This window comes from Pleurodeles waltl, chromosome 6 (genome assembly GCF_031143425.1).
Source record: "Pleurodeles waltl isolate 20211129_DDA chromosome 6, aPleWal1.hap1.20221129, whole genome shotgun sequence".
NCBI classification, from domain to species: domain Eukaryota; kingdom Metazoa; phylum Chordata; class Amphibia; order Caudata; family Salamandridae; genus Pleurodeles; species Pleurodeles waltl.
This window is the reverse complement of record NC_090445.1, coordinates 375088544-375111488: the sequence shown is the minus strand read 5'-3', so window position 1 is coordinate 375111488 and position 22945 is coordinate 375088544. Positions and strand designations below refer to the sequence as shown.

The following is a 22945-nucleotide window of genomic DNA, read 5'->3' as shown; positions in this document are numbered from 1 at the left end:
CCATAATATACCTCCACTTAGTAGACTCAGGGGTGTGTACTTGTAGTTAATATTTATTGCCCCTCCCCAAAAAATGTAATAAATAAAAGCACAATATGTCTTAAGAGTAGGCAGGTAACACAACCATTAAGACATACAATTTGTATACATAAATGTGTATTCAGGATTCTAGGTATATGTAGTTATGTGTAGCATGAAACGCTAAGCTGTCATCTGACAATCAAACCAGGATCTGGACGCAATAATTTTTCAAGCTAGCAGTCTTCAGCAAAGAGACTCAAAAAAAATGTTTGCAGAGTTCACAGTGCAACACAGATATATCAATTACTGGTGTAATAAACTAGACCTCTATACAGGACTACAAAGCCATGTACATCAGACAACCAGCGAGAGACATCCTCAGCCTTCCAACACTGTGCCATCAGTTTTCTCCAGAGTCACACTGTTTCCAATCAGATGGTACCAAACGCTATGGGACGAGATGCAGTATGGGTTTACTATCCAAAAAGTCAGTACAAATGGAAGTATGAGACATCGAGATGCATGTTTATGATAAGGCATCTGCAGACTAGTACCTAAGGAAAGGTTACCAAACCACACAGAAGAAAGCCACCTGGTCCTTTGTGTTGTAAATAGTACGCTCACAGGAAACCATCCTTGCCAACATGGCCAGCCATTCCTTATGGGACGGAACCATGGGTTTTCTGCAGTGGCACAAAATGTTGGTTTTGGTAACACCAAGAGAGGTCACCAGCCATCTACACGTATGAGTGGAGGGAGCCTTGTTGTCAGTCATCTCACATAATGTAGCCAAAGAGTTTGATGGGGTAAGAATCATGCCATCCATAGATGACAGTGTGGACCTATCTCTGACCAACATTGCTTAATGTAGTGTAACCCCAAAGAATATGGAAGAGATCACTGTTAGGCAGTCTGCATTCCTAGCACTCAGAATGAGGTCGGTGCTCAGTCTCAGCTTTGTGTAAACTGGAGGAATGCTCAATACCAACTGTGAAATTTTTTGTAATAGGAAACTTTCAGTCTGGTCTCCCTCAAGGATTTACCATGGGAAGTGAGTATGGTGGTCTAGTATTGCAAAGTGTAGTCATGGTAGCTCGTGGTAAGTCACTAGAGCCTTATTGCACAGACTGATAACAATCCTGTAAACCTCCAGAGCCTTTCCGGTTCCCACTGAACAAATTGGAATGGATATCAGGTTCCTGTATGTATGTGTTTGGTACTTCTAGACAAAAGGTAGCTAAGCACTGTATGAGGTTACAGACAAGCAAAAAGTCAGCAAGCAAAAGGAGAGGTAGAAGGACTGAGGACTGTTAATGCACTGTGAAGTAGCATTCTGTAAAGAGGAGCGTCTTCAACTGTTTCTTAAATTAGGCTGCAATCGGCCCCCCGGAAAACCACACCTACATATAAAAGTGATCTCTATATATATGTATATAAATAAAGAGATATAAATTTGCTACCAGTTCTCTTGCGTTTCAACTGTAGCTTTTAGGCAGCAATAAAAAAGCCAAGTAAGTCCTGTGATTATGTTTCTGCTACAAAAGGATCTGACTTTTGTCTAGTGGCAGTTTTGATGTCATAAAGTAGCGCAGAAAGTGTATATGGCTATTGCAAAGATCAAATCTGTATTTTATGTAAATAGCTGAGTAGATTAGTAAAGTCAGCCATTACCTGCACTATAATACAAATGACATGTATGTGAGGGGGGGACTATGGAGAGATGAAGGGCACTTTTGCTGGGTGGTAGTGAGGGAATCGGAGGAGGAGGTCAGGGGAGTGAGAGCACCAATAATGATTGTTGGACTGGGCGCTAGAGGCGCAAAAGACTGTGACGATTGGTATGGGACAAGGTGAAGTAATAGCATGTCTTTTTTTGAGTGTCTTGAAAGAACGTGCTGATTGAGGGAAGAAGCAAAGGTAAGGTGACCTCTACTGTTGCACATATCACAGACACTCCCACCAGCAATTTTGTGACTGTCTACGTAGGCTAGTGTTTTAGAGCAACAGTTCAGCCAGTAGAAGGGATGGCATCTTGTTGGATGACTGCTGCTCAAGCCCTCACTCGGGTTACAGAAGGCAGCTCTGATGTAGGATCAGACACTAAGACAGCAGATACTGAGACAGCATCTGAGGGATAGGACAATGCTGCAGACTCCAGGAGTGATTTGTGATTCGTCTGAGTCCCATTCGACAACTCCTCTTCCATTGATCATGAGGGAGGTGATGAGGACAGTCCTGTTGTCCCTTCGCAAGCACAGTCTGTGCAGCGGGATAATAGCGGGTTAGCCCAACCCAGAGAGCAGGTGCATGTGGCGGCAAGCACAAAGAGAGTTCTCTCTTCGGTAGTTCAGTCCCAAATTCCACTGCCCAAATTGTATTGTGGAGACATCAAAATTATCCTGGTTTTGTAAGGCAGGCACCTGTGTTTTTGGTACTGGGCTCGGTGGACATATAGGGAAATCTACCAAACCCAGACATTTCTGGAAAATAGACATCCGAGGGAGTCCACAGAGGTCTGACTTGTGTAGATTCCCCCAAGTTTTCTTACCCAGAATAACCTGCAAAGGAGAAATGTTGAACAAAAACTCAATTGTTTCTTCTATTTCTGTCACACAAACTACAGGAATCTGCTGGGATCTGAAAAATTCCTACCACCCACTGTTTCCCCACCTGTCCTGATAAAAACACTACCCCACTTGAGTGCCTGTACCTAGTGCCTGCGTCAGGAATGGATCACCCCAGGGTCAACAGTTGCCCTCATGTAAGGACCAACATTGACCGTTGTGTGATCTATTCCTGTTGCGGGCACTAGGCCTACCCACACAAGTGAGGTACCATTTTTATTGGGAGACTTGGGGGAATGCTGGGTGGAAGGAAATGTGTGGCTCCTCTCAGATTCCAAAACTTTCCATCACCGAAATGTGAGGAAAAAGTGTTTTGTTTGCCAAATTTTGAGGTTTGCAAAGGATTCTGGGTAACAGAACCTGGTGAGAGCCCCACAAGTCACCCCATTCTGAATTCCCCTAGACTTCTAGTTTCCAAAAATATATAGGTTTGCTAGGTTTCCCTAGGTGCCGGCTGAGCTAGAGGCCAAACTCCACAGCTAGGCACTTTTAAAAAAGCACGTCCGTTTTCATTAGAAAAATGTGATGTGTCCACGTTGTGTTTTGGGGCATTTCCTGTCGCGGGCACTAGGCTTACCCCCAAAAGTGAGGCACCATTTTTATCGGGAGACTTGGGGGAATGCTGGGTGAAAGGAAGTTTGCGGCTGCTCTCAGATTCCAGAACTTTGCAGCACCGAAATATGAGGTAAAAGTGTTTGTTTGCCAAATTTTGAGGTTTGCAAAGGGTTATGGGTAGCAGAACCTGGTGAGAGCCCCACAAGTCACCCCATCCTGGATTCCCCTAGTTGTCTAGTTCTGAAATATGCACAGGCCTGGTAGGTTTCCCTGGGTGCTGGCTGAGCTAGAGGCCAAAATCCACAGCTAGGCACTTTCCAAAAAACACGTCAGAATTCAATGTAAAAATGTGATGTGTCCATGTTGCGTTTCCTGTCACGGGTATTAGGCCTTCCCATGCAAGTGAGGTACTATTTTTATCGGGAGACTTGGGGGAACACAGAATAGCAGAACAAGTGTTATTGCCCCTTGCCTTTCTCTACATTTTGTCCTTTCAAATGTAAGACAGTGTGTAAAAAAGACATCTATTTGAGAAATGCCCTGTAATTCACATGCTAGTATGGGCACCCGGGAATTCAAAGATGTGCAAATAACCACTTCTTCTCAACACCTTATCTTGTGCCCATTTTGGAAATATAAAGGTTTCCTCGATACCTATTTTTCATTCTTTATATTTCACCAAATAAATTGCTGTACACCCGGTATACAATGGAAACCAATTGCAAGGTGCAGCTCCGTTACTGGTGCTGGGTACCTAGGGTTCTTGATGAACCTACAAGCCCTATATATCCCTGCAATCAGAAGAGTCCAGCAGATGTAACGGTATATTACTTTAGAAAATATGACATCGCAGGAAAAAGTTACAGAGTAAAAGTATAGACAAAGGGCTGTTTTTTACCTCAATTTCAATATTTTATTATTTTAGCTGTTATTTTCTGTAGGAAAACCTTGTAGGATCTACACAAATGACCCCTTGCTGAATTCAGAATTTTCTCTACTTTTCAGAAATGTTTAGCTGTCCAGGATCCAGCATTGGTTTCATACCCATTTCTGTCACTAACTGGAAGGAGGCTAAAAGCACAAAAAATAGTAAAAATGGGGTACGTCCCAGTAAAGTGCAAACATTGTGTTGAAAAATGTGTTTTTCTGATTCAAGTCTGCCTGTTCCTGAAAGTGGTGAAGGACGGTAATTTTAGCACCGTAAACCCTTTGTTGATGCCATTTTCAGGCGGAAAAACACATGCTTTCTTCTGCAACCCCTTTTTCCCATTTTCTGAAAAAAAAAAGAAATGTAGCTGTATTTTGGCTAATTTCTTGGTCTCCTCCAGGGGAACCCACAAACTCTGGGTACCTTTAGAATCCCTTGGATGTTGGAAAAAAAGGACACAAATTTGCCGTGGATAGCTTATGTGGCCAAAAAGTTATGAAAGCCTAAGCGTGAACTATCCCAAATAGCCAAAAAAGGGCTCAGCACTGGGGGTGGAGGGAGGCCCAGCAGCTAAGAGGTTAAGGAGTACCATTTTGGAGCCAGGAAGATCCTGCAGCAGGGCATTACCACCAAGAATGCGAGGGTCTGGCCAGCACTGAAGTTGCTTTCTATTTAACAACCAATCAATCAGTGTTTGTAGAGTGCAGCACTATCACCTCAGGTGTATCTGGGCACTTGGGTGAGAGGTCGTCGTCGAAAAGCTAGGTCTTGAGCTTTTTTCCAAAATCTGCCACAAGGGCACTGTCTGCAGGTGGAGCGGCAAGTCATTCTAGGTCTTAGTGGCGTTGCAAGAGAAGGAGTGGCCACCGCTGCAGCTGCAATGGATTCAGGGTGTGAATGCGAGGGCTAGCTTGGAGGAGCTCAGTTGTCTGGAGGGTTGATGGAAGTTCAGTCGGTGGTTGATGTAGGCTGATCCTTGATTGTGTAGGGGTTTGTAGGCATGCATGAGGATCTTGAACCAGCAGCTTTCCTTGATAGGGAGCCAGTGGAGGTTCTAAGGTGGGGGGGTGAGGTCGGCTCGTCGGTGGAGGAGTTGATTGGAGATGCCAACGTAGAGTGTGTGGCTGTAGTCAAGGTGACTGGTGATGAGATCCTGGCTGACGGGTTTTCTGGTGTTGATGGGGATTCATCTGAAGATTCTGTAGAGCATACGGAGAACTTGGAAGCAGTTGGAGGCAACTGCATTGATTTGTCGTTTCGTGGTCAATTTGTTGTCAAGGATGATGCAGAGGGTGCGTGCGTAGTCCGACGGTGTGGGGGTGGGTCTGAGTTCAGCTGGCGAGTAGCTGTTTTCCCAGATAAATATGTTTCTCCCGAAGACTAGTACTTCTGTTTTGTCTGAGCTGAGTTTCATGCGGTTATCTTTCGTGCAGTTGGCTCCGTTGGTCATGGCACCACGGAAGTTTGTTCTGGTGGTGGGGGTTCTTCAGTGAGTGAGAGGATGAGCTGTGTGTCGTCTGCGTAGAATATGATGTTGAAACCATGGGATCAGACGACATCCATGAGAGGGGATATGTAGGCATTGAACAGCGTGGGACTGAGGGATGATCCTTGGGGTATGCTGCATATGATGTTCTTGGGTTCAGAGGTGAAGGGAGGCAGCTGGACGCTCTGAGTGTGTCCTGTGAGCAAGGAGGCGATCTGTTTGAGGGCGTTCTCTTGTATGCCAATGTTGTGGAGTCTGTTGATTAAGGTGTGGTGGGAGACGGTGTTGAATGCTGCTGAGAGGTCGAGGAGGATCAGGGCAGCAATTTCTCCATGATCAAGGAGTGTTCTGACATCGTCTGTGGCTGCGATCAGTGTGATCTCTGTGCTGTGGTTAGCTCAAAGCCTGACTGGGAGAAGTCAAGTAAGTTGTTTTGTTCCAGATATTCAGTGACCTGTTGGTTGATGGCTTTCTCGTGAACCGTGGCAGGGTATGGAAGAAGAGAAATTGGTCAAAAGTTTTTCAGTTCGCTGGGATTAGTGAGGTGAGGTTGCTGTCCAACTGACCAAAGATACAATGGACTATCTGTTTATATCATCATAACTGTGTAACACTAAGGCTATATTCATATTCTAGAACACAAAACACCTTCAGAGTATTGCCCTCAATAAGGTGGTTATGTGTGACACTGACTGAGCATGACGCTCAGTCAGCATATAAAGGAGGCTTTCTTGACTAGGCTTGCACTGTGCCACAAAGGAGCTGAGACATGAAATTACAGCTCAATCCTAAGAGGTTTCTTCAGTAGCTTTCAATGCATATGCTTACTCAGCACAAGGGGGTTGTCAACACTTGATGGCAGTGATTTATTTTAATACACAGCATCGAGGCTGCCTTCACAGCCTAGCATATTCCGTTACATGGGAACCAAATGGGGAGGGTTAGGGATCAGCGATAGTTAGTCTGCAGGAAAAGGTGTTGGATGGAATAAGATCCCATGTGGGGCAGGCATAAGCTATCTGCCTTTATATGAACATGCAGTTTATTAGGCTTTGGCCTTATCCCCCTGCACAAAAGACCGTGGTACTGATTGAGGTCATGGCGGTGGGAAGTACTCTGTCTCAAATGTGACTGATTTTTTTCCGCCTTATTACAATCCCATGATATCCTATGGAGATTGTAATAATGCAGATGGGATATCTGTCACGTTTGTGACAGAGAAGTCCCTCCACCAAGTTCTAAATCAGGCCCTAAATGTCCGAGTCAATTAAATTAAGGACAAACTTATATATCACGAGGGATAACATCCCAAAGACATAATTATATCTTGGGGTCAACACCATCTTAATGAACCCTGCCGCACAAAAAATAATTGAAGCTGGGACCACCTTCCGAAGTCAATCTGAGCCATCAAGGAATGGACATTATCTTCCACCATTCATCAAGATCTCTAATCCAGAGTATGCCCAAGTAGCATAAGCCCTTTGGACCCACTTCAGGGGATGGCTGGCAAAACTTGTGCTGCTGGTGGCAGCCCCTCACATTGTTACCAGTTCCCCTGGTAACCACAGAACTGTGAAGCGTCAATCAAAGACATCAGTGCATGAAACAACAAATAGGGATCCATAATCATCACTGGAATATTAGTGGCACAAAGGAAAGAGCTTATAGGTCCTGATCATGACAGTACATCCTTTATAGAGATCTAGGTGTGCATGGTGGCCTCTAGAGGTTCCATAACAGAAGAAATAGAAGGGTGGACAAAGGGCATCCTGCCTAATAGCACATTTAATTGGTACAGGATGGGACCAGAAGCCAGCTTATCTGCACAGTCAGGAAGTGATAGATATCAGATTTCTAAAAGGAAGCCATAGCTTTCCAGGACTTCACTTGATCAGATGCTCTTTCAGCTGTGAGGGAGATAGCAAATACATTACCCCCCAGGTCTGTGGATTCCCGGCGCAAACGAGCAAGTGCCCTCAGGTTATTTACAGAGCAGTGTCCTGGATCGAAACCCACCTGTGAACTGTGACTGAGAAGTGATGACTTTACGTAATCTGAATACTAGGACTCTGGCCAGTATCTAAACATCAGCAACACAAAAGGACATCTACGTTGATGAGGGAGTTGGGCCTGTAGCTCTTGCAGCTGAACAGGCCTTCGCCTTCTTAGGAAGAGGTGTTATGATGGTTCTCTTAGATATAGATCCTAAGGCTCTGGAACTCTTGGCTTCCTTCATAGGTCTCATATACTAAGGGGCAATTGAGCCTCATATGTGTTAAATAATTCTCTGGGGAAGCTGTCTTTACCTGGGGATGTGCAGGTCTTCACCAGAAATGGCTTCATTAAACTAGTCTATGGTGATCTCACCAGTCGAGAGTTTAAGTCTCAGAGTTAGAAAGAGTAGATTAAATGGAAGCAAAAATTCCCATTCTGCTGGTGATTCTTCACTCTTTGTGTAGTTGTGTAGTCTTCATAGAAAGAGGGAAAAGCCTTGGAGATATCATCTGAGTGTGTTAGTGAATTGCACTATGCAACCCCAATCATGGGTATGACCAGTTGAGCAGTGGTATGCACATCAAAAAACAAAGTGACAGATGAAACTCTTGAATGAATCTTAGCCACGGGCAAACGCTTTAGACTGCACCCCAGTCCATCGTTTCTTGCCCACCATAGCACCTCAGTTTGGACCCAAACATATGTAAATCAGCCTTAACCCTGCTCCAAAAGGAAAAGTCTAGCCCGAACTGCGAGGTTGGGCCCTCCCTGAACTGTAACGCAAGCAACCCAGAACTGGTTTCACCATTATTATGGGCTCATCAGCCATGTATAGCTTGATTCCACTGGCACAGTGAGCATGGGACCCACATCTGGGCACATCTGTCACACGTAGGGCATCAAAAAACAGTGATGTATGAAGTGCTTGAAATAATCTCAGCCGCTGGTGATCACTCAGGTCACATCCCAATCCATTGTTATTCACCCACCACACCACCTCAGTTTGGAACCAGCCATGTGCAAATTAGCCTTCACCCTGTTTCAATGGGAACAGTCCAGCCCGAACTGCCAGGACCGGTCCTCCTTAAACCCAGAACACAAGCAACTCAGGACCAGTTTCACCCTTATTATGGGCTCATCAGTCAGTTATACCACATGACTCATGTCTAGGCAGGAGCAGGGTCGATATTGATTTGCATGTGGCTGGGTCCAAACTCAGGTGGCATGGTGGGCAAAAAAAGGATGGATTGAGATGCGACCCAAGTGATTGCTAGCGGCTTAAATTTATTCAAGCATTCCATATTAATGTAACTTGCTATAGTGCACAAGTCGCCTCCGATGGGGTATCTCGGCGTAGAATAAATGTAAAGGCAGAACAGAGTGCTAGCATTAAAAAACAAAATGTCTTAAGTGATTTTCTGAAGTTGACATTATGAGAGCAAGCATGGACATGAAGAGGCAAGTTGTTCCAATAAAGGGAAGCCAGGTATCTATCACTTTGTTGTTGTGCTGTGTCCACTAGCACCATTCCTATATTCTCACTCTACTCACAATGTCTGCATTTAAGTCTCACCAGAGCCCTTTTAGCCATGAAGGTATAGAAACTATTAAGAGCAAACTTCTTTGCTTACTGTTGTCACTTAAGGAGAGGGGTGGGATTGGTTCAATAATCAAAAAAGGATGTGATTGGTTCCATATTCAGACTTCAGTAAAAAGACTGTTGCACTCCAACCTGAGGTGCTCATCGGAGGATTTCCTCCTTGACAGGGTCAAGTCACGTAGCTGACACCTCCAAGTCACCTTTCCGTCGAACAGTGTTGGTGTGAAGGTGTGAAGGAGACATAACGTCTGTTCTACAACCTGTAAAAGTGAGTATGACAATTCAGAAGATGTTTATCTTCCGGTAGTCTAAACTGCATTTGTCTGTATTGTGCAGAAGGAGTGATATGACCTAGAGTAATGTCCAACTGGACTGGGAAGTGGTCAGATGAGCCCACAGGCAAGATCTCAACTCGTTGTCAGATGTAGGAAGTGGCCTTATATCAGAAAATAGTCAATGCAGGATAAGGTGCTGTGGACTGGTGACAGAAAAAGTATATCCTTTGTCAGATGTGTGTGTAAGATGTGAGTAACAATACTTCGATCATTTTTTTAGCAGTCAAGACGTCTTGCAGCAAAGGTACTTAAGCCATGGTGCATTTGTCCAAGATTCCATTTATGTCCAATACAGAGTCTGTAGCTAAATTCCAGTCATTTCCAATTACGTTATGGTTTGCCTCTTGTCAAACTCAAGAAGATATCTAGATAGAAGTACCAAGATTTCGCCCTGTTGACTTTGGAAGGAAAGACAGAGCCCATCACTAAAATCTATCCAGCTGTTTTTAATTTAACTGAGGCATATCTGCCCTCTGAGTCTATACAGGTATTGAGAATCGAGTGAGACAGTCTTATCAATCAAGATCACCACACTCCGAGAAAGTTTGTAGCCCATCATCAATGCAGCACCGCCAGAACTTATACAGCACCCAGTGAGCACCCTATCTACCCAATCCCTTTTTAGCTTGTTTGCCTCCTTGGTCGGGAGGTGGGTCATTTAATGCTATATCAGCCCTTTTGTCATTAAAGTAATGCAAGGCCATTTTCTGTGTAGCATACGGGAATCTAGAAGGTCCAAATACACAGAATGCAGTCAGCAGTCAGTGCATATGTGGGGTGCATGGGGGTTCAGAGGGTAGCAGAACAAGGAGCAGCAGGTAGCACACCACACCGCTAAGCCAAAGGACATTTGGCATGAGGAAACACACAGGCACAACAGGCATAGGTCTAGCATCTGTTATAATAACCAACAGATGAAGCACAGAAAAAAGAGAAAGCCAAATCCGGAATGAATATAAGAAAGTTAGGATTGTTTACTGAGCACAGGCATGTTATTCAGAGGCTTGGTCTTTCGGAGGAACAGTACTTTTCCTTATCCTGCACAAGAGACTCAACCTCTCTGGCGACACCGTTGTGGTCGGTTCGCCTGTGCAGTGGCATTGTAAGACTTTCCTGATCCCTAGAACAGACAGATTTGTTCGGAATAACTTTGAAATTCATTGGCCATTTTATGCTAATTCAAGCCTCCATTAAAATCAATTATATATATCGTTTGATATTGAGGTTTGCTATCTATCTATCTATCTATCTATCTGTCTGTCTGTCTGTCTGTCTGTCTGTCTGTCTGTCTGTCTGTCTGTCTGTCTGTCTGTCTATCTATCTATCTATCTATCTATCTATCTATCTATCTATCTATCTATCTATCTATCTATCTGTCTATCTGTCTGTCTATCTATCTGTCTATCTATCTATCTATCTATCTATCTATCTATCTATCTGTCTGTCTGTCTGTCTGTCTGTCTGTCTGTCTGTCTGTCTGTCTGTCTGTCTGTCTGTCTATCTATCTATCTATCTGTCTGTCTGTCTATCTATCTATCTGTCTGTCTATCTATCTATCTATCTATCTATCTATCTATCTATCTATCTATCTATCTGTCTGTCTGTCTATCTATCTATGCATTCTTTTCGGGGGTGGAGCTTCCAAGGTAAGATAGTGTGAGAGAATAATTACATTACTATGGTGTCCCTTGGAAGATGGTGGCCGTGGATAATTGCCCACTTTGCCAGTGCCTAAAAACGTCTCTGCACCTGTGCTGATGACCACCATTCGAGGTCAGCGTACGGGAGTCCATGGAGAGTCTGAATTCAGCACGGGACATGCTTTCGGTATCATCACTTTCATGGTGAAGGGCAGCCACATACGTCATGCAGAGTCCACTATATCTAGGAAACTGGCCAAGTTATCAGGTTCGGTGAACTCTGAAGTCTAGCCGTTGATGGTAATGATCATGATGGTACGGGCGAGTAGGTCACATTTTATGTACCACGTGAAACAAAGTAGGTCTACTCCCAATGTTGCACTCCTATTAGTACAGAGCTACCGTTTTTATTGGAATTCTTCCCATCTCTATACCACCTTAAAGGCGATTTTTCTGTTTTACTTATGGGTGCATCAACCAAAGTGCCCTGACACTGGGCACTCCTAAACATCAAGCAACTGGATCTGTTCCTTTCTTACAATACTGTTGTTCATTCCCCTGCATGTAGCTGAAAATAGGTATCCATGAAATTCTCTTAAAATATTTAGTGAAGAATTATTCATGTTTGATATACTCTTGAAAGTGAGAAGGGTATTGTAGTCGCTTAGCTGTTCTTTAAACACCAATTTATTCAAGTTAATTTCCTTTCAATTACGTTTAGCGTTCTTATGCATTAATTCGCATATAAATAGGGACTTTTCATGACAAACTCAATAGATTCATGCCCATTGTATTGGTACATCGTATGCAGAGCCACTGAAATTGTGTAGTAGGGCTGACAAAAGTACGAGGCAAGAAAAGGCTAGGGTGAGTTATGCGGTGTTACGCAGTCCATTTTGAAGCAGTATTACTTCACTATTTTGTAATCTGTATACATGTTAACACTGTATGGGAAAACATTGCACGTCATTAATATCAGTTTAAAATCTAAATATAGCAATCTGCAATTGAAAGGTGGCCTGCCTCTGTACATCAACTCGTGTGGTTGTGTTTTAGTAACTTTTGGACTGGTTGGGCTAGAAACAAGATTTGTTTTTAGTTAAAATCTGCAAATTATGCAGCAGATGATGGATTATGCAGCAGGTTCAGCAAATCCACAATTATGTGGAAAATTAGACTCGCATAATTCCATTGGCCTTGGCCTTCTGTTTCTCTATTCATTCATTGAAGAAAAGCATTTTGCTTTCACAAGCAACCTTTTTTTTTTTTTACAAAACCCACCTGTTTTTGTCAAGATTTACTGAAGTTAAAAGCCCCCTAGAAGCGAGAGTATTATAATGAATAAAAAGAGAGCCGACATAGGATGGTCTATGATGATCTGTGGATTAAAATGATTGCATAATGCATTAGGCTTGCAATATACTGAATAATATAAGGTTGAATTGATCTCTGATAATTCGTTGAAACTTTAAAAAACTAATGGGCTTGGACCCATCAGACTTGTTCTTATTAAAAGCAAGATATAAGAGAATGTAAAACAGTATCTGTAAGAAAAACTCAGATCTAGTTGCTTCAAATTTGATATTCCCCTGACGGAGCTTGGGTATCCTTAAAAGCAGGGGCGCAGCTTGGTCATTAAGGCTGGGAGGTGTGAGCTTCAGATTTCCCGACAAATACGCTGGCATAAAACTTAAAAACACATTATAGGACACCTAGGGTGCATAAGAGGGGCTTAAGAGGCAGTGGAAAGGGAGAGGAATGCGGATTGGTATGAGTACGAAGGAGGAGAAAAACACAACATTGTGTAAAATAAAAAAATATATGTTTTTCAAAACAGAGATAAGAGAGAGTGTATGTTTTTGTCAGTGTATGCATGCAAAAATCCCAGGTGAAATCCGACAGACATCTCACCCTACTCGACTGAAAGCACCTGTACCCAACTATTCATCAGGAAATGCAATTATTATGGGGGGTGTAACACCCCACATGCCCCTTGAAGCTACGCCCCTACTTACAAGTACCTTGTTCCTCTTTACCACAGTATCACAAGAGTAGTCTGCATTAATATGGATGGGCTGTCATCATACATGAGGGGCCACGCCTTCTTTTTAACAGATTGCTGTATATCACAGATGTGCTGATCATACAACAGGCGCGCTATTACAGGCCTCTTGCTGTCAGACTTCTGGGGGCCTTATGATCACAATCTATAGGCCCTCGGAAAGCCAAGTGATTTAGGAGCCAGCTGTATGAAGGTCAGGTTTTGCGACTCCCAAATTGCAATATTTAGCGGCTTGCAATTTGCGAGTCACAAAACCTTTTGTGCACCAGTATCTTAGACACAGTTAGCGCTTCCAAAATGGGTCGCAAGGGATGTGCCTCAATAATATTCATGAGGCAGGTCATAATTTGTGACATATTTGGGAATGGTCGCACTCAAAGGGATAGTGACCTGCTGGGGTCAGCAGACCACCATGTCTGTGACTGCTTTTTCAGTAAAGCAGTTTTTTAAAAATGCATCCCGTTTTCGTTAGAGGAAAACGGGATGCATTATAAACAAATTCAAGTTTTCTTTTCATTTTTTCAGAGTAGGCTGTCTGTGGGAACATTGCCTGCTCTGAAAAAATATTTGCGCTCCCATTCACAAAGGGGAAGGGCCTTTGCAAATGGGTTACCACCAATTTGAAATTGGTGATAATTCCGATTGTTTAGTGACCGCATTCACAGTCCCTAAACAATCATACATATCACTGAGACTCCCTCTTAGGAAGAGATGCCCTTGGCACACCTCATCTTAATAGCGACTAGCAAACCTATTTTGCGATTCGGTAATAGATTAAGGAATTGCAAAATAGCATTTGTACATCCCAAAATGCTTTTTTCTGTGCGCAAACTGCCCGATTCTGTGAATCGGACTGTTTGCGCACAGAAAAAAGCTTAGTACATCTGGCCCTTATTGAATTGTAGATTCAACAGGCAAGGCAGAAAATCCTTCAAAAATGCTATGACGTCACATTTCTCAAGTTGTTTGGGAACACCATATAGGTGGGTGTTGTTTCTACATGAATGGTCCTTCATGTCTGTGATGTCTCGACTCGGGTATCATAGTTCCGTACCTCAGTTTGGCCAAGTATGAAGCTGTCTCTCAACATTGTCTATAGTGGAGCCCCTCTCATTTGGCTGATGGAGAAGAGGCAGCTGGTCCAAAGTACTCCAGAAGCCAATCTATCAAGTCCAGGCAGCACCATGTGGCACAGCATGTCCTGGAGTGAGAAGAGCTCAGCAGTGGTCAACACTGAGTCATCACACATTGGCGATGCGAAGGGAGGATTCTACCCGGGGCAGTATTGCCTCCACCCACCCACAAGGCCAGTTTCAATGGTGCGTACTCCTCTATGACAGCCGAAAAACCCCAAGGGTACAGCTAGGTGATAGGTTTACAGAGCAGCCATCTTGCTCTGTGGGTGGCTCCAACAGGTCCATCTACTACTTTCTAATGATTCAATTTCCAAATTGATCTTCCTATTTTGCACCGAAGCCACTCACCCACCTATGTATCTGGTCTCCACATGTTGACAGTAATTACCCTTGAGAGTGGTTTTGCCCATTTTCAAATGATGCAAAGCACACTCTTCCATGCCTTCTTTGTTGTCTGTCTCTTAAAACACCCCATATCCTCACATGCTTCCCGTCTACCTTGTTCTTGGGTTGTGTAGATGTATGTACAGGCACCTTGAAGCGCGCATCATCTAAGGAGTGTGAGGCACACATAGCTAAGCATGAGAGCGTTGTAAAAAATGCTGTAGATAGAATTATTCATTCTAAAATAACGCAGTGAAAAAATAGAACTATGAAAACTCATTTACAGAAAGACTGTGGCTCTGGTTGTGGACAATAAAACAACATAACATGAACGTCTTGGAAGAGATGAAAATCCATCACAGAAAAATGCGTGCATATGAAAAAATCATTAAAAACTGTCTGGTAAAAAGACATCATTGGATCCTGTCAGCGTTAGTACAACGACACTGAAAAACATCAGCCCAGTAAAATGTCATCACAAGAAAAGGTCAGCTCCGGAAAAAGACATCCTAGTAAAAAAAAAGGTCAGCTTAGTAAGAAGAGAGAGGAAAATGTCAGCTAAGTAAAAAGCTTAATTGAAATATGTCAGCTAAGTAAAAAAATATTGTGAAACTCGCTTCCAGAAAACATTCTCTTTTCAGAGGGGCGTCACGGTAATCCAAGTACTGATCCCACATCCCTCCGTGGGGGCAGAAGTTAATGACTTTCTGAAGTTTGAGAGATGCTTGGAGCGCTCAAGCGCATGAAGGAGTCCTTAAAGGAGTCTTGAGCAGTAAGGGAGTTAGAACGAAAACAAAGTCAGGGCCCCTTTAGCCCAGCACACCAAGAAGATGGTGAACACCTAGTGGCAGATGACCTGTGGTTTGTGTGACGGAAAAGTTGTATGTAGGCAGGACTGTCTAGTTGAGGGGCCTGGACGCTCTACCTGCAGCAAGCTCAATCATTTTCCAAAGGTATACCGGTCAAGGTATAAGAACCATCCTCAAAGAGGGACAGTTAAGCACCAAGGTGTCATGCAGACCCTCTGATAGGGAGAAACCTGTGAGAATTTCCATTGGCAGCACCTCGCCAAATACAAAGGGGGTGAAGAACTGCACAAATGATTGCTGATCTGCAGTGAAGCCCCAAAGAGTCACAGACACCCCGGTCCACATGCTGGGTGAAGATACATTGGAGCCAAGGTATTGGCCTCCTTTGATATCATGCACACTGTCAACCTCATGGCGGCAAGCCAGACTCAATGTCTCATCACACCGAACAGGGAATAAAACACCAAAAATACTCAGAACGTGAATTCTATGAACCTCCACCTGCATTGGAGAATCAAAGCCTTCGAGCAATAATAGTGAAGAACAGCATTTTCTTTATTGGGCTTCCACCAAAACTAAATGTGTTAATTTTTTTATACCTATATTTTATTAACCATAAATGAACAGGTATGCACCATTTTAAATTAAGTTCAAAACTCTAGCACAAAAACCAAGAGGAGAAGGTGAGAGAGAAGAACAAGGCTAATTACTCCATCCTCTTATCAATAGTTTTCACACCGACATATTAGTTATCTATTAACACGTTTATAAAGTGGTATATGTACCAACAAACCACTACATACCAGTGTTCTTACTGGACTGTTGGTGCAGTGACTATAACACAAGTCATTATTTCATATGTAGTTTATGCAGAATGTAAACACAATAAACGAAACCAATAATCTAAATTAATAAAAAATGACTATCTTACCCAGATAATTTGCATGAGGTCCAGGTACAAAATGTTTACATGTATATTGCAATATAGGTACTTTTGCTTCAGCATGCACTCCATAACATGTCAACCTTACTTAATCAACCTATTTAGAAATGGTACAACATTATAGGCCAAGCGTAATTTTTCCGTGATTATTTGCTGCAGTTATATGAATCATCCTTTTTGTTGCTACGTTGTTTTCTGATTAAACTTGCCTTTATTGTTTTTTGTCATTTCTAGTTGCTGAATGTAAAAAGTTTTAGCTTAATGCTACATACCATTGTGGTATTTGCTACATAAAACCGCAAAATAACTAGCTAAAGAAATAAATAAATATGGTGCATCAGCTCATAGGACTACTTAGTGACCATTTGCAACTCTTTCCCCACAGGTGAGCCTAATGGTGAATGGCTGGCCTGTCATCTCTGCCTTCGCTGGAGATAAGGATGTCACCAGGGAAGCTGCCACCAACTCTGCGCTTGTGCACATGGAGAAGGGAGACAAGGTGTACCTAAAGCTGGAGAGAGGAAACCTGATGGGAGGCTGGAAATACTCCACCTTCTCGGGATTTCTGGTCTTTCCCCTCTGATCAAATTTTCACCACACAAAAGTATTATAAAAAGCACCATCACTGAGGAATGAGAGGGCCAGCCACCCAAGAAATGAGTAAGGAAATTGAGAAGGAAGATGCTTCATGTCAAGAAGCAGAAATTTGAGTTGGTGGACACCTCACTCCATAAATCCATCAACACTGTTCTTTGTTACAAATTAACGTTTAGTTGTTGGTCCTTGGATGAAGACCTACACAAACACCTAATGTGTCCACTAAAAGAAAGATCTGAATTGTCAATGTTTCTCTAAGACATTGTGGAACTTCTTTGCCAGGGATGGAACTATTTCATCTACAACGTGTTCATCCTAAAAATGAAGTAGCTCTCCAAGACGTGAATAGTAGGAAACTAAATAGAAAATAATATGTACTAGCTTGATGGGAGCCATACCTATCACTGGCTGGCAGGTCAGATAAACACATATGTTAACTCATGTTGTTTTACTATATAGATCTGAGCTGCTTAGATATGCCGCTCATTCTTTCTATATAAAATCGCTTCCACCATTCTTTATCTTCTTGATTTGCAGTCTAATGACATGGTCAACCACTGTTCTTTGGGGATGCCCAATGGATTATTAACTGATCGTAGAAAAAAGTTGGCCTGGTCATCGAAAACTTGCGGATGGACACATTGACCTGTGCAACAGTGGAATGCTTAAGAGGCTGGTACAACGGTGTCGTAGCCCATTAACATGTTGGATTCCATGGTGGACAGCCATGTATTTGGCACCCTGTTAGTGTGGTGGATAGTCTAGTCACCTCACTACAGAGAAACTGTGGCTATTCAAACACCAGAACAAGCAGCATTGCTAAACTTATGCATGCACCAAAACAGTTGGGGCAAATTCTTTGCCATTGTAGTAGGTTCATCAATCTACACTTCTCTTGGTCAGTATGTGAAAGATTATTATTTTTTTTGTTTGTGTAGTATGCACTCCAAGTCTAGATTTTGTCTAGGAACCTCTGAAAGAAGCAACTGGTGATGTTTGTGCAAGGAGGTGTCAACTTTTTCTGCCATGTGAGAAATACAATACAGGTGAGAAATACTACAACAAAGGTAATGGCAACACTTAACTTGGAATGGTGGAGATACTCTGTGAAGAATATGTGAAAGAACAACTAGGTCCTAAACAACTATAGCCTAAACCACTACTGCTAAACAACTAAAAAGTCTCTACAACTAAGTACTGAACAACTACTGTCTGAACAACTATTGTGTCTGAATAACAATTGCCTGAACAACTAATATATATATATATTCTAAACAACTAATAAACCATAAAAACCAAAAGGAAAACCTTACCTTAAAATTAGTTGTTCAGGCAATTGTTATTCAGGCACAATTGTTGTTTAGACAGTAGTTGTTCAGTACTTAGCTGTAGAGACTTTTTAGTTGTTTAGCAGTAGTGGTTTAGGCAAGTAGTGGTTTAGACCTAGTTGTTCAGGATGTTTCCCCTCTGGGAAACCTAGCCAGGGTGCTTGCAGGTCGTAATCATTTAATTATCATATAGTTGGGGCACATTTCAGTGGAGAGTTGTGTGGTGGCAGAAATCAAGGGCTCAGAGTAAGTGCTTTTTCAGTTTTGGTCTGAAGAGCAGCAGACTGGTAGTGTTGCACATCACAGGTAAGGCTGTTTCAGAGGCATGGACTGAGGCACTGAAGCATTTATGTTCTGTGCTCTTGCCTTTGGTTCTGGTTCTCATGAAGTGGTTGGCACCAGAAGGCATAGCCTTTTTGCAGTGAGATGTTGGCCAGTATGGTCAGTCTAGCCAACACTTCTAAGTCGCTGGAGAAACGTCAGATTTTTTTATGCTAAGTATTAGTGTCCTGATGTTCTCTGAGATTTGTAGAGTCTTTTTATGCGGTATGTAGGCATCAAGGCTGAGTTAAAGGGCATTGCCATATTACATGCACCGACTTCTACAGTGTTGATTTTTTGGGATATGAAAAGCATTTATTTTGAGTTTCATCTAGTAGAAAGAGAATCATTTTCCTTTTATTTGAGTAGCAAGGCTGAATTCTGCTTCCCATATGCTGCCTGGGTTCAGTATCTTGATTCCCCAGGAAATAACACCTTGCAGTAACAACAGTGACAAAGCCCATCACACACGTTCGTCGAGCGTACAAAGTGTACAGAGATTTCCAAATATATTGCTCACTCCAGAGGCAGGCTTGAACACGACATTACATAAAGATGACATGACTGGGCATTGCTGCAAACGTGCACTTCGTGCCTATCTCAACTAACATGCTTGCCATTTTAACGTGCTTCTTGGCCAGCCCTACAAAGTAGCTATCCATATCAATTAAATGTGCGTGTCCCATCACATTAATGGCCAGTGTTTACTAGACAAAGACAGGTAACGCCCTGATCGAGCTTCTAAGTAGAGTCAGAGCTCAACAGGTAAAGGAGTTGGTCTCACAGGATGGTCACACTGTGTGATGGACTGTTTACCAACCTGTCCACTCTTTATTCAATGCGATGATTCCACCAGCAAACTGACTAAATCGTAGGTAAGGGTTGTGCCTGGCGGTGATCAATTAAACCAGTTTGCAGTAGCCTAGTCAATTGGCTGAGCTAGCTGTTCATTCTGTGAATTAATTGCCAAAGTAACTGTATGCTTCATCAATAAATAGATTGTTCCTCTATGTTATGTGTTTCTATCCCCTAGAAGGGCACTGAACAGACAAAAAGGATGTGGGGTAATTATGTCATGAAGACGGCGAACAGTGGTGGGGTGTTAAAAAGTAAGTTGGTCAGAGAATGAAGTCAGTGGCTTTTAAGAATAGTTCACTAGTTTTTTTAGTGAAGTGAACTGGTTGGCCATCAGGCTTGTTTGTATTAAACAATTTGGCCTTTAGGTGAGTAGCAGGGCTCATCACGGAAAGAACTAGATGGTTTCCATGGCCATCAGGACCTCTGTAGTAGCCAAAGATCTCTGTTTGTAGTGACCTAACGCCAACACCGTGCTAGTACGTGTAACTCCTCTATTCTGAACTCGCTCCACAGACCGGACAATGGTCCACCTTCACCTCCATCTCCACTTCTGCGCCACTGTTTCCTTCCTCAAGCACTCTCTCCCCCCACTTTAAACCACACTCTCTCGTGAGCCACCAAACATAACCAACATTCTACTACATCAATCGCACTCGCATGTCACATCTGCTGAGACAATCCATCAGTTGACTTGTAGAGCACGACTTGTCACCCATGGCGGTATCCAGGCGCTGACGCAACATGTTTCCTCATAAACCCACCACCATACGTACACACTGCATGTGTAACTCGGATCATAACAGTGTGATCACTGTATATGGAACTAGAGGGCCTTTGCAAAAGCACTGTGTGATGTGAGAGCTAGCACTGTTACCAGATCCCTGCCGGATACAGAGTGGTTATTACACAGAAGAAACATCATCGCACATCCACTTCCACTTAGAGGTGCTTGTTAGATGAGTCACAGTTATTAGTACAACACACACTGTGAATTCAATCACCATTGCACTTAACAGGACTTTAGATGTGGGTTTGTGAAATGTGCATGACGGAAAGCACTTGACCTGTAGAGCTGAACTATAATGTGAGCGCTTTATATGGCCAACTCGCATTCCTTACACGTTCTCCAGAGGATGAGATGGGGACTTTTAAGTGTATGTTAGTCAGTCGTTTTCCTCTGTCAAATGTCAACAAGGCTGCCAAATGAGAAAATGTTTAGGCTTGGGATTAATAACAGTGCAACAGGGTAACAAAATACTTTTATGGGTATTAAGACTCATAGAAGAGTGTGTGAGTTATGTTACAGAGGTTTGTGTACTATGTGTTTTGCTATTGGCAGCGCTGTTGGAGTTTAGCGGATGATCAGTGGAGTGGGTGCGACTCATAATAATATGCTACTTTAATGTATAATTTTGATTTTACGTGTTACATTAATTAGTAGTATTTGGTGTTTGTAGTCGGCGATCTTGATCAAATGTTATTTTTATTGCCTGTCCTGAAGTATGTGCACTCTACAGTGCTTGGTGGCAATTAAATGAAAAACATAAATCTTTCTGTCTCACGTCTGTCTCGTTACTTCTCTTCACATCTTCTACCTCACCTTTTTTTGTCTCTATCATTCCATGTTTATGTACCCAGCCCTTACCCTTCCAGCTCGCTTCACTCTACCCTAGATCTCCCTACATACAGCCCTCTGTACCCCACCTCACCTCTCTTTCTGCCACTATGCACCTAGCTCTACATTTTACCCCTCTGCCTCAACTCTCTACCTCACCCCTCTCTCTGCAGCTCACTGCTGCTTCCTCTCACTTCCCTGCTTATATACTCTATGAACGTCACCCCTTTCCACCTCAACTCTCTCTGTACTTCGAGGGGTGGGTTGTTATGGGTGCAATGCTACTCAAGTATATGGTGTATCTACACTGTGTGGATACGTAAGACATGCTCGGTCTATTTTCCATAGCTGGATGTTGAACAAGATGTCCTGATGGTCTGTGCACTATTATCTGCTGGATGTAAGGATGCCAAAACATAGGAATCTGCTTAGAGCCATAGGGGCAAAAGAGTCTCGTGTGTGTTTACACCCACACTGTGCTATCATTAAACACCCGGTAAATCAGATGGTCACGTGCAAGGATACTGACGAATAAGCGGCATGACACCAAATAAGTGCCATAACAGATGAAGCAACAATCGAACTTGCTGCAGTCATGCAGCCTTAAAAAGGCAGAAGAGTGCCTCCTGCTCTAAATTTATAGCCAACGACCGAGACAACAATAGGATGAGCAACACAGGTGGCAACCGGAGCAGAAAGTAAACCACTTTTTGAAGGCCTAGATTTCACCACCTCCTCCTAGACCAAGAGAGGCTCATATTTGTAGCTCTTTTAGGTCGTTGCATCTCTCGCTATGTTACTGATCTCTACTTTCTGGTTTGCATGTCTCTATACTTCACCCACTTTGTCACTTATCTAATTTCTAACCTCTACCTCTCTCCTTATCTGTCGCGCGGCTTGCCGCTACCTGAGCCGAAGGTTCGGGACGCAGCACTCAGCAGTAGGACGCGCTGCGCCCCGAGCCTTTCTTACATTTGTCGAGGCCCCAAATTGGGCATGGGGCCTCATTTTTTCTTTAGTACGGCGCTTCCCCAGTAGCTCCTGCTCCCCCCTCTCACCTCTTTTATTTCTTCTCTTCTTTCCTGTCGCTCTTGTTTCTGCTCATTATATACTTACTGTTTTAGCCATGTTTCTTTTCCCAGCATGCTTTCCTTTTTTCCCTGCATGCACTGGTTCCCTATTCACTATGGTGTTTTTTCTATAGCATTTTAACACTGGATCCCAATTCAAGATGGCACCTTTTACTTCCTGTCGGTTACTTCCTGTTCCTGGGGTATATAAGGTGTGTGATTCTTTTTCTCTTTGCGCTGCAACACTTCCTGTTAGGTGGTGCTCTTTGCTCCTGTTCCTTTGCTTCAGATATTGAAACTCTGATTTTGTTCCAGATTTTTCCTGGTCACCTTTTCCTTTTGTTTTGATTCTCTTTTATTTTAGTTTTTGTTTCAGGAGTTCCTTCTTGTTGAGGTTTTTTCCCCTTTGTTTTTTTTTTCCCCTCGGGGACTCCTTCTGGAGGGCACGGACTGCCTTTGGCGTTCCCTCCGTCAGCAGCACCGTGGCTACCAGGAAGGGTCGCCCCTATTTGGGCCCAGGCAGAACATACAAGAACAATAATTCCGCCATACTTCCTGTGGGTCACAGACACAGACTGCGAGTGGGACGTGACATTACCTCTATTTGTACATCATTCCTAGGTGTACACTTCCTT

The 22945-nt window shown here is 43.1% G+C and overlaps 1 protein-coding gene across 1 annotated transcript in view; it reads left to right on the top strand.

Annotated features, from left to right (window-relative positions):
- The window catches only part of CBLN3 (cerebellin 3 precursor), an 86428-nt gene extending 65369 nt beyond the window's left edge, over positions 1-21059 (top strand). The window contains exon 4 of the mRNA XM_069238294.1: positions 16907-21059. Within this exon, the coding sequence (XP_069094395.1) occupies positions 16907-17104 (198 nt within the window). The 3' untranslated portion in view covers positions 17105-21059. The remainder of the gene's footprint in view (positions 1-16906) is intronic.
- The last annotated feature ends 1886 nt before the right edge of the window (positions 21060-22945 follow it).